At 37.3% G+C, this 12,973-nt stretch overlaps 1 protein-coding gene across 2 annotated transcripts in view; it reads right to left on the minus strand.

The window, feature by feature from the left end:
• TTC7B (tetratricopeptide repeat domain 7B) overlaps window positions 1-12,973 on the minus strand; it is a 117,336-nt gene that overhangs the window by 60,953 nt on the left and 43,410 nt on the right. For both annotated transcript variants that reach the window (XM_058806325.1, XM_058806326.1), the window contains 6 exons: window positions 12,279-12,342; window positions 7,595-7,732; window positions 5,307-5,390; window positions 4,031-4,135; window positions 2,644-2,761; window positions 2,396-2,453 (listed from right to left, as the gene is read on the minus strand). In XM_058806325.1, the coding sequence (XP_058662308.1) occupies window positions 2,396-2,453; window positions 2,644-2,761; window positions 4,031-4,135; window positions 5,307-5,390; window positions 7,595-7,732; window positions 12,279-12,342 (567 nt within the window). The remainder of the gene's footprint in view (window positions 1-2,395; window positions 2,454-2,643; window positions 2,762-4,030; window positions 4,136-5,306; window positions 5,391-7,594; window positions 7,733-12,278; window positions 12,343-12,973) is intronic.

Raw genomic sequence — 12,973 nt, forward strand, 5'->3', positions numbered from 1 at the left:
AAGAATTATTACTATCTATCTACCATTTGGTGAGTTCTGTGAAACTCCAATTCATGCCAGTCACAGAAAAAGCACTGAAAGTCTTAGAAAAAAAAAAGTTAGTGAAACAAACACCCCTCAGTACTGCGTGAAGACAGCAACAGGCACTTTCTTGAATGGCCACCAACACAAACTGGTAAGCCTTGAAATTTGACTTAGGCAAGGGTCCAAATTGTAATTGCATTTCTTCAGGAGCCCTATTTCTTCAGGAACTGGCCCTCTAGGTAGGTGATTTTAAAAATCCACAAAAAAATTTATTGGAAAAAAAAAAAAAAAGGCACATGAAAATACCAAGTCCAGTACAGGCCACTTGCTTTATAAACTGGTAGAAGACAGAGAATTTAACTTCCATCTCCTGGAAAACTTTTATTTTTCAGATATGGTAAGAGAAAGCAGGCATGACTGGTGTGCTGGGTGAAACACAACGTAACACACAACAAAACAACAACATTTGAACAGAGATTGAGAAAAAGTAATTTCACAGTGATAAGAACTGAATATTGGCATGACCTGGCAATGCGCTTTTACTGGCCAGAAAGCCAACCATGTGTTGGGCTGCACCAAAAGAAGTCTGAACATAGGGCAACGGAGGTGATTTTCCCCTTCTATTCCACATTAATGAGACCCCACCTGGAGTGTTTTGTCCAGGTGTGAGGGTCCCAGCACAGGGAGGATGTGGACCTGTCAGAGTAGGTCCAGAGGAGAGCCACCAAAATAACCAGAGAGCTGAAGTACCTCCCCTTTAGAGACAAGCTGAGAGAGTTGGGATTGCTCAGCACAGAGAACAGAAGGCTCAGGAAGATGTTACAGCACTTTCCACCACCTAAAGGGGTCCTACAGGAGAGCTGGAGAGGAGTTTTCTACAAAGGTAGGTACGGATAGGAAGAGGGTTTGTCTTCAAACTAGAAGAGAGTAGGTTTAGATCAGCTATTAGGAAGAAATTCTTCACTATGAGGATGGTGAGGCACTGGAACACATCCAGAAAAGTTGTGGATGCCCCATCCCAGGCAGTGTGCAAGGCCAGGCTGAAGATGGCTTTGAGCCATCCAAAAAATTGATTCTCAGAATTTTCAGAATCACTATTCTGAACTGGAGAATAGGGTCAGCAGACACTCAACTGGAATGGGTTAGCTTCACACTATGATCCATTTCCTCCCTTGCTGTTTCAAAGAATCCTCAAAAGAAAGCAATTCACAGTTGGGGTCTCAAAAGTAGTGAATGCACAGAATTGGTGAAAAATGGTTAGCATACTATTTTTGAAACAGTGATGATTAAGTCAGCAGTGGTAAGAGGGATAGGTGAGGAACTGGAGGTATAAACCAAGAGGTAGAAAGTTCAGTTTCAACATGGAGAAAATACTGAAGTAGTAAAAAATCTATTAAAAGCACTAAGGAACAAAAGAGCAAAGATATGTTAAAACATACTTATGTTAAAACAAACTTATGTTAAACAGAGGAATTGCTAAGACAAGACAGAAAAAAGAAGAAGCAACACATACCAGCCTCACTCTGAAGTTATCTGCAAACACCTTTTCAATCCTATCCCCTCAGATATAATATCACCACCAAAAAGCCAGGGCTTCATTTTCACATTAAGGCACAGACCTGTTTCCCTACATTTAGGCTTATCTCACCAAAGAAGAGTTTTCAAGGGTATATAAACATAAAAGACTTATTTAGATGCCACAGCACTTTTGCCAGCTTTGTCACCAAGATTTGTTTCTTCTATAATTGGGGTAGAAATGTCATCATGCACCTGTTCATTGTCATTTCATTTGTAGAGTCCATGAGAATGAACTACTGTCATCCCCAATGGCACCGCTTCCAGGTAATGCGCTTGGAAGATGACATTTGCACTGCCATTGCCCACACTGTTACATTTCCAGATAGAATTTTCATTTTCCCCTAGCTTGCTACCTCAAAACCTGCGCTTCACCCTCAGCCCCAGCACCACAGCCTCCATTATTGCTCTGCTTCTACAGAGATAATTGCAAAGGCCTCTTATACAATCTGATCAGTGGACAGCTCTTAGAAACATTATCTCATTGAACCACAGCTTGAAACCTTACACTGTGTGTTTTTTCCTACTATATGAGGATATTTGAGCAAATATTTTATACTAGGGAGCAACACAAACATCTTTAAATAAAAGGAAATCCCTAGAAATAAATTTAGGTAATGCTGGCAGAAAATGATGGAAATAAATGCTAAAGAAATACATTCTGTTCTCATGATGGGAGACTCCCAGAGGTGAAGTTGTCATTACATCATCTTTTACAAGTGTCTCTTTTTAGAACATAATAAAAGCTTTGCACTACATATAGCAGAACAAAATGGAAAGATCAACACCCACTTACCTCTGAAATGCAAGAAGAGCCTTTCTCTGCAAGACCTCTTGCATCCCTCGCAAAGACGCTGAAAAGGATATATTTAATCAGTGCCATGAACAATGAGCAGATTCCATTCCACACACTAATTGAAGAAGCTTTAATACCTTGACTGAAAAATGGTTGCACACAGAAGATTTAATGTCTATCATTCTGCCAGGTATCCTTCTCTAGGCAGCATGAGAATTTCCAAGTGTGAATGTTTATTCCTATCTTACCATCAGTAGCCTGCAGACTGTAAGTCAATCCCAGTGCCAAGTAGCCTTTAGCTTTGAACTCTGATGTTTTGTCCCCAAGATCAACAACTGCTGTGGCAAACCTTTCAGCTTCTTCCAACTGAAAATATTACAAAACATTCACGTGAGTCTAAAACTAGCTAAATCTTACATTATAATGATAAGAATTCTCAGAATGCTCAGAATGTATATTATGCACACTATTAAACCTATTAAAATCTCAGCCATGATTGCTTTGAAGGAACACTTCATTTTTCATTAGACTTAGTTTTCTTGCTAAATACTGAGTAAAACCCACAGATTTTAAGCTGAAACACCTATTCCTATGATTGAGAGAAATCTGGCACAAAGCACACTTACCTTTTGCCTTTTTTCTTATTTTTTTCTTTATTAGAAAGGTATTTCTGGTCCATATGTGCCATCTACCATTTTTTCACTTTATCAATAGAGTTCCTGACCCATGAACCATTTATTTAGAAAAATCAATCACAAGAACTATGGCTCCTAACCCTGTAAAAAAATATTATACCATGCAGAACTCTGCTTCAAATACTGTATTGCTGAATGGATGCAAACTCATAAACAGAGAAACACATAAAAAAATCAGATTAGCTGCCATGCTAGCACATTATTTAATAATCTAGAAAGAAAAAAAAGCCCATTTGAATCCATTCCAGTAACTGTAAATGCTAAGTACAGTAAGCTAGTCCATATGGACTCAATCCATAGGGAACAATTTACAGAACTAGGATATACCTTAATCAAGGCTGTGTTTTGTCAGCCTCAACAAGTCATGTTTGTGCTACTACACCACTTTCTCAACTGCTATATGTGATCTTTCCCTTCTCTTTTCCTTCTGTTTCAAATATACTCATTCTTTTAAAATTACACAAGTATCTTGAAAACAGCATGATGATCTTTGATCACTTTAATGCTTTTATACAGATACACCCATTCCAAGTTTATCTAAAATACTCAACTGTCCCTATTACAAATTCATAAACCACAGCTGCCTGCAAACATGGTACCATCAGAAGAGTCTCTTGATTATAAGAGATTTGTCTCATTATTTTCCAGAAAGTTATTTTCCTCTTGCAGCAAATTACCTCAGTCTAAGTTGTATTTATGATCTGTCTTCCAGTGTTTCAGCTTCTGGACCAGTATCAGAATAGGCTACCTTGATAAACATAACCTCTGTCAAGTATTTCAAATTAGCCATTCAAACAGGGATGTACATGTGCATGTACATTCTGTGCTGTGTTTTTAGATATGCCCAAGTGCATGCAGTCACTGTGCAAAAATATTTGTTACATCACTAAATCAAGATTTTAGCACAGGTCTTGCTGAGAAGACAGAGGGCAGAGCTTACCCAGTGCAGAGATCCCATGCAGAGCTTTGCAGCAAGGAGTGGAATTGTTGCATCATCTGGTTTCAAACGTATACATTCCTTCAAGACTTTAACAGCTCGAGCAGACTGTTTAAAACATTTTCCATTTAAATTACTGAAAACATAAACGTGTTTCACAGATACACAATTCCTATTTACACCATTTACTTATTTTTCCTTTGTGAAGGAGACATTACTACACATTTTGTTGACAATTGGTCAAAGCTCCTCAAGCCAGTAAAAGACAAGACTTTAGGCACTGCTATTGTTTTTTAACTCCACAAACTTTCATTAAGCATGCCCAGAAGAATGTAATTCCAATGGTTCACAATTCAGTTTTGAGATGCATCTAAAACTTTGCTAGGCCTGTAAACTCACAGTAATTGAGCCAGACAAATGAAAGAGAAGGAGTGGAACAGAGTTTTCTAAACAAGCAGTGTTTTGGTGTTCTTTGGGAGTTAAAACAACACACAGGAATAGGTCTGATATAAGATAGAATGGCACTGCTCCTCTTTTTTTTTTTTTTTTTAACTTATTTGGGTCCATCCAATCACAGTTTGGAAAATAACTCAAAGTAAATAGAGTTGGAAGAAAAATCAAGTCTCTCAGGAATCCATGTGCTGCTAAAGTATTTCCTAAGGAAAATACATTCCTTTCCCCCATTCTGAAAATAAGCAAAATATCCCATTGAAAATTATATATAAGAAAACTAGTTGTTTACATTGCATGTGAATGTATTTTCTGTAACATGACAGCGAAAAGCAAAAATAACTGAAAACAGAGAATTGCATCTAAAAGCTTAAGTTCCTGGTTTAGATAAAATTTTTTAAAAATCCATTATTTGCACAGAATACAGAGTCTCAAAGGCAGCAATATTAAGGAAGATAAAGTCAGAAATTTCCAAAGGGAAAAAAAAAAAAAAAGAAGAGCATCACAAATCAGCATTAATTTGTACCTAAGTATAAAATAAATTAAGTCATCAAAAATGCATAATAGGATCTGGTATAACCCACTGCTTGTACTCAATCAGCTTATTTTAAGATTATTGGCAAGATAGTTGTTATCATCATCTAAGTTAGAAACTATTCAAATAACATTCTTTGTACAGCACTGGGAACAAATTCAGGAGTATAGCATACTTTGTCGATTCAAGAATTATATTTCTTTTCAAAAACACTACAGATGAAAATTGTGGAAGTGCTAAAATTTTTATCAAAGGCCACCAATACAAGAATTATATGACAAAATTTAAACTTACTTTTCCTGCTGCCATCAAGGACAATGCAAACTGATACCAGAGATGGAACTCTTCAAATGCAAACTTCATGGCTCTTTCTAAACACTAAATATGGGGGGGGGGAGGGGGGAAATTGTTATTTCAGCTAATGCTCTTCAATTATTGAGAAGACACACTAGTATTAAGATTTCTTATAGACTCTTACCTAACATACATGTAATAAAAAAATTAAATTATTCAAATACATGAAAATAGCTGACAGATTGTATATGGAAAAGAATTTAACAGCTCTCAAAGTCATCTCTTCTTGTAGGACACTTACAAGCTCAATATCATGCATCCTACAAAGCTTAAAATGAAACTGATTACAACCAGAGTACTATTGTTTAGGAAAGAATTGACAGTATAAAGTTCCTTCATCTAGTTGAAGCTACCCTAAGAAATTGAAAGCCCATTATATACAAACTTGATAAAAACATGAGCCCTTTTCAGTTAAGAACGTGACTTAGCATTAGAACAGTTTAACAAGGATGAGACAGATTTTTGATCATTTCATATTCTTATATAACAACCAACTACTTCTGTAAGTAATCAGCTCTAGCTAAACCAGAAGGGAGCAAGAAGATACTGGAACTGGTGGGTGAATACTATTTCCACAGTTAGAATAATTTCCCAATTTTTGATTTAATCTACAACTGCTCCACCAGAGCAATCAAAATCAGCTCAAAGAGAATAAAACCCTAAAAAATTAAATTCCTATTATATAACTGAACAGAATGTTTTAACATTTCTGAATATGTGTTTATTACAATACTTCAAATCATAAAAGTTACAGACTATCAGCAGCAGGATTTGAGGGCAGATATCTTCTACTTGCTAAACCTGCAATGTTCCCATAAATATTATGGCTCTTCAACATTCTAAAAAAGACAAAAAACCCACAACAAAAAGCCCTGCAACAAAACCATCAATGACACCAGACAAAATGTAAGAATCAGATTTGGAATCCAGGGCTGCTCTATCCCTGCCTAGATGTTAGTCTTCTATATAAAATTGAAAGGTTGCCAGTCACTAAGAGAAAAAAAGAAATCAAAATTTTCAAGGCTTTTTGGTCTCTTGATTGTTTGTTTTTTAAATACTTGTTGACATCTCTTGCTTTGGAAGTTCTAGACTGAAATATGGCCACCTCTTGCACCTTTAGTGCAACCAACTAAAACTACATGAAGGTGATTGTGTCTGTAGTGACAAGTAAATGGAAATATTCCTGATTAGATTATGTTGCCTGTGTGAGCATTGTACTCCTTTGCTCTGTGAAACACCTTCCATTGTACTGATTTAAACTGACTTGCATACCAACTGGCACCCATGAAGTACTTTCAAGAAAAAGAATACTCAAACTGAGGGTTTAACATCATGTGAGATGCAGATAAATGGGTGACCATCAACATATACCAGAGAAAAACTAGAGCACTTTTTTTTAATCTTTTTCTTAATAGAAGTCCTCTTATATGGTAGAGAGAAACCATTTCTCAACGAATCAATTCCTGAGTATGCCTTCATATTCTTTCTGGAGATTAATAATTAATTGTGGTTGGCAACAGTACCCTGCTGCTGGGTGAGCCCTGTTTCAGCAGTAGAAAGATCTGCTCTGCCCAAAGAGCTGTAGCTGTTTCACAGGTAGAAAACTTTTAACAATACTTGGCAGTTTCCTGAAGAAGTTGACACAAACAACAAACACAAGCATGCTACATAATGAAACAGACAGTGAGGTAAGTAACACATTTCCCAAAGACCTGAACATTTTTAATGACTTTATTTTCTTTTTATTAACTTCAAAATTATTATAAACTCTAAGGACTATGTATGACCTCAAATATTAAGAAGTATAAAAGAAAGTTTTCTTCTAAAATCCTTTTTCACTCATTAATAATATTTTTTCTAGGAAATTATATTTATCATTTCTATATCCAGAACCACTTTTATTTTTTGCCATTCCTTCTTGCTCTCTACATTAATTGTGTACCCTTTTAAGCAGATCCATGCATCCCCACCTAAAAATCATGTGCATTTCTGTAGCATTAAACATTTACCACAACTTCCTTTCAACTTTTCTTGTTTGGCCACCTCAAGTCACTTGTATAAATTTAGACAGTAAACATTTTGGGGTGGAAACTACCTATTGTATTCATAAAGCAGTCAGAATAACAGTGTCCTATATTTGTTTCAGCTCTTTCTTACTACCACAATTAACATGATTAACAGAAAACAGCAAAAATGCCACAGATGAACATTCACTACTATCAACAAACCTCTGAAAGCATTTCATACTGGCCTCTTCTTCCCAAGGCTATTGTAAGTAAATCATAGACTACAGATGCACTTTGCAAACTGATGATGCGATCATTCTTGTGCTCTGGTATTCTGCTCAGTACAGCATCACGGTTAGCCTGAAACACACCACAAAGAGAGAAACCAAGGCAGCCATTAGAATTCAAGCTATTTTTTCACCCCAGTTACTAGCATTCTACTCAATCTCACAGTCAGTAGTTGCTATAAGGGATACAAAGATATCTGATACTAATTTATAAATAGAAAAAATTACCAATTTTATATATTAGTGGCAAGACTGGTGTTTCTACATGGACCTATTTTTAATTACTTTATTCTAATTCCATAATCTAAGTAATGTATTTAAAGTTATTGAAGAGTTCTCAGAAAAAAAAAATAAAAGAAGGTATATTTTCAATATAATGGATATACATCTATGAAAATATCTCTTTATTTTTTTTGTGCTAGTAAAACATACTAAAAGGATCTTCAAGTCCTCTACTCCAGCTTCTGTCAAATAAGGCAATCAACTTCTTTTCTCTTGTGAATGGTAACATGCCCAGGATAACCCACTATCACCTTCAGCAGTTACTACTGAGAAGTGAAAACTGATCCTGGTTCTGGGCACAGCTTTGGAATCAGGCCATGTTTGCAGTAAGAGTTTGTACTTTGTTTTGTGAAAGGCATGTTGCAAACCTAATTCCTTAAGTAAAGTGTTCCTTTTGGGAAGGAAGAAAGCTGAGCTAGAAATGGATTAAATGAATTGACCATGTTCACAGAGAAACCATGTTCAAGAGCAAAGAACAAAATTCAGTTCTCAGAGTAGTTAGTACCTCCCTGAACTACACAGTACTTCTCCCACTTTATGATCAAACCTCTGAAAACACATTATCTTGCTATCCTATCTATTTCTAGTTTTCTTGGTGTTTAATATTCCCATTGCACATTGGTACAAATTCAAGTATATCTGGCAGTCTGCAATCAGAAGTCAAAGATACTTCTCTCTCCTTATCCCCCTCTTTATTTTTAATTTCACTGGGCATGGCCTCCTTAGCACATTCACTTAAAACAACTAAATTTTAATAGATAGCTTATTTCCCCCTCTTATAGATGCAAAAAATGACACACAACAAGGGATAATAAATTTTTATCCACTTCAACAGGGTAACATTTTAAGCTCTGAACAAACTCAGTACATCTTTAAAATCAGAATAAATAAATACTGAAAATTTTTCTAAGAGATACATGGAATGCAAAATGCACAGACATCTCAGGAATTATCAACCGAATAATCCACATCTTAATTTGAAACAACCCCACACATGCACACACACACACCCCCAAAGAGATATTTTGCTTTCTTTTGATCAAGAAGTCTTTGGCTTTTACTTTTTACACTGCATAAATATCCAGTCAACTTCAAGAACTTCTTTTTAACTCCACCTCTAATCACTATTTGACTCAGTTCCTTGCAAGTTTTGAACAAGCTGTGAACTAGCACTTCTTGTGAAACAGTGGTTGACAATGCCAAGTGCAAGGATGTCTCATAATTATTACAAATATCTTGTATATCTGAACAATCATTTTCTTGGTAATTATAAACAGAAAGTATGTAGGAATGGAAGTGCTCAGTATTTCAGAAGTGCCATGGTGTCAGACACTCTGAGACGGCAGTCAAACTGCAATGTGTCATCTGGCCACACTTACACCTGTAACACACTTGAGCAGTGTAACTCAGCGCAGCCTCAGAGCAAGGAAGGATGTGCTCAGCCATTTTTCCACTGGTTAAGAATCTCCCACAAAGCTGAGCCCAGGAGGTGGTGAGGAGTGACACAAAGTCTAGCTGGAGGCCAGGAACTAGTGGTGTGTCCCAGGGATTGATACTGGGCCTGATCCCAAGTGCATCTGCTGAACTGAAATGCCAAAGGGCTGTGCTGCCATGCAGAGGGACCTCAACAGGCTGGAGCAATGAGCTGACAGAACCTCAGCCAAGTCCTGCACCTGGGAGGGAACAAACCCAGGCACCATACATGCTGGGCACTGCCCAGCTCAAAGGCAGCTTGACAGGAACACACCTGGGGGTCCTGGTTATCACCCAAGGTGAGCAGGAGGCAGCAAGGTGCCCCAGCTGGAAAAAAGGCCATTGATAGCCCAGGCAGCACCAGAGGAGTGCTGCCAGCAGGTTGAGGGCAGTGATCCTTCCCCTCTGGTCAGCACTGGTGAGGCCACACATGCAGTACTGGGTCCAGTTCTGGACTCTCTAGTACAAGAGACATGGAGCTACTGGAGAGAGTCCAACAAATGCCCAGCAGGCTGTATTAGACACCAGAGTAACTCTTCTATGAGGAAAGGCTAAGAAAGCTGTGACTCCTCAGCCTGGAAAAGACAATGCTCAGAAGGGGAGCCTTATCAGGGTTAGAAATACCTGCAGGGAGGATACAATGAAAAGGGAGGCAGGCTCTTTCCAGTGGTGTCCAGTGACAGGACTAGAGGCAATAGACATGAACTGAAACACTGAAGGTCCCCTCTGAAGATCAGGAACCTTATTTTTTTGCTCTGAGTGTTAATGAGCAGTGGCACAGGCTGCCCAGGGAGGCTGTGGAATCTTTCTCCTTGGAGATACTCAAAAGATATCTGGAGAGAGATGCAGCCTGCTCCAGGTGGCCCTGTGTAAGCAAGGGACTGGACAAAATGACCTCCAGAAGTCTCTTCTAAACATAATCATTCTGTGATTCTGCTACCACAACTCAGCTGACATGCAGCAACACATACATGCACTGTTAACTTGAGGATGTCAGATCACAGAACCACAGGATGGTTTGGGTTTGAAGGGACTTTTTAAAGATCATCCTGTCATGGGTGGGGACACTTTTCACCAGACCACATTGCTCAGAGCCCTGTCCAACCTGGCCTTGATTGGGGTATTTTCTTAATAATTCACAGACAATGAAAGTAAGGGATCATAGTACTTTAACAACACAATAGCATATCAAAACACCAACTGTTACTCAGTCTTCTCTAAGTGTTATTTCTTTCCCAGATATTGGTTTCAGAATCATAAATCACGTACCACTTCACAACTACTACAGCTAGAAAGTTAGCATGCACTGAAGCTGAAATAACAGGTCTCAACTCTCAGAAAGGTACATTTGTAATGATGAATATTTTTATGCTCAATCTTCCCCTTTTCCCCCTCCAAAACTAATTTGAACAAATGACTTAGCCAAAGTAAGTCAATCATGTCAAAGATTATACTCCCCCGAAACAAACTCTTTTGCCTGAAATAATCTGCAATAATTACTGTAAAAAAATTTGAAAGCTTGCTAAAGGTATATGCTCTACAGTGACAGCATTTGATATAATTAGGCAGAACTAATTCACAAAGGAAAAGCTGTAAGTAACCTGAAATGACACTTAACAAGGCAGTACTTTTAATTTGGTTTTTGGCTTCTTAATGATGATACCACACAGCAATCAGCAGTCAGATCTTGCAGAACTGGGACTGCTTTCACTTCACACCAAGACCACAGCTCACATCAGAATTCTCTACATCTTCACTGCTGCACATTACAGAGAAACAGGCAGCATCCCTCAGCATATTCTGTAGCAAAACCAACATATGATAAGTCGAAAGATAAGTTTGCTCAGCTGATTTTTTTGTGTTGTGAAAATCAGAATCTAGACAGAATTTCTAGATTCTGTCATGAATACTGCAAGGCAGATCACTAGGAATGAGGAAAGCAGTTAGCACTACAATGTAAATATCTGCCACCTTAAAACAGTTAAACTAGGACAATGTTCATTGAAATGTTCTGATCCTATTTAACTGTAGCAAAACAGAAATTATGCCAAATCATGTAAGCATTTGAATCACCTGTAGAACTTAAAAGACTTCATCTCATTGATGTGCAGTGAGAAAGACTGCATGATGCCTGAGACTGCAGAGATTTCACCCCTCTAGCTAAAAAAAAAAACCCAGCAAAAGCTCCAGCGCTTTATTTTATCTGAGAACATAAAACTGACATGATATGAGAATGTCAGTATGTGGCAGTTGATTGATGCCTAGCAGAAAATATGGCAGGTTGATAAAGGGCACAAGTAGACCATTGAAAGGAATCATTTATTGAGGAAATGGGGACATTTAAAAAAATAATTCAGTAGCCAAGACTGAATGTCAGTATCATTAAAAATAACTTACAAATTTGAGTGACTGAAGTTTAATGCACAAAGGAAGGTACTTTTTGATGATGTTTATTATGCTCTTCTAGTAGTTTTTTATTTGCTTTTTACAACAAAAATAACTTAGATTTTGTGTCTGTCTGAATAGCAACCAACTGGTGCAACAATGCTTCATGCTGGTAAGTGATGCCAAATGAAGGACTTGGCTTGTTCACCTGCCTCTGGCTGGAACAAGGCTGGGTACAGCCAGCCTAAAAGAGAAAAAACTCCATAACACTTGCAGACCTCATCTAGCTGGCTCAGAGGATCAAAAATTTGAGTTTCAGCAATAACTGCCTGCTTTCCTAACAGAAAATAAAAGAAAAAGCAAAGGCTTGAGGAAAAAAAAAGCCCATTTTAACTAAAAATGAAACAAACCAACCAAACCAAACAAACCAAGGAAAGCACACACATACAGAAAATGCACATTCACTCTATTTTACCTACCATAGATTCACTAATAAGCAGCAACAGTAAGGCTTCTTCTGTATTTTCTTGAGGACAGAAGATGCTGTTCAAAATGAAAATTTAATTATTTAAGCAGAACACATTACTTTTATGAGTATATATTAAAGCACTGTAAAAACTGGAAAATGTCCAAAAAAGAAAAGGAAAGTAACTTGCATTAAAAAATCAATTTGTTAAAATGCATTTCTTTGCAATGCTCTGTATTTGCATTTCAGAAAAGCTGGCTGAACACAATAAAAGAACAAAACTACCACAGCTGTCAGAGTTGAACTTACTCAAATATCCCAAAATTGAACATAATTTGACAACTGTAAACACTAAACCCATAGTTTACCTAGCCTGTTACACCTAATCTGTCTGAGCTCCATCTACATCACTAATTCAAGTTCTGGCAAGAGGAAACTCTCGGACAAGAACAGGAGAACTTTTGTATTTTAGGAAGTATGTGGAGAAATACTTCTATTAGTCTTTAAAAATTTTTGCTGATGCTTTCAATAGCTATGAATATTTTTAAATAGATCCATGACAATCTCCACCTGTTTGCCACTCTTAGCTCTAAGTAGTAGAATTATTTGCTTGTAATGAAGTACAGCTCCTTCCAACTTAATGCTGAAGGTTTGCATAGGACTAGTTTCTAGACTTTAGTGTTTTCTCTGAATACTGGATACTTTCTG

Source organism: Ammospiza caudacuta, chromosome 6 (assembly GCF_027887145.1).
Source record: "Ammospiza caudacuta isolate bAmmCau1 chromosome 6, bAmmCau1.pri, whole genome shotgun sequence".
Taxonomy (NCBI): Eukaryota; Metazoa; Chordata; class Aves; order Passeriformes; family Passerellidae; genus Ammospiza; species Ammospiza caudacuta.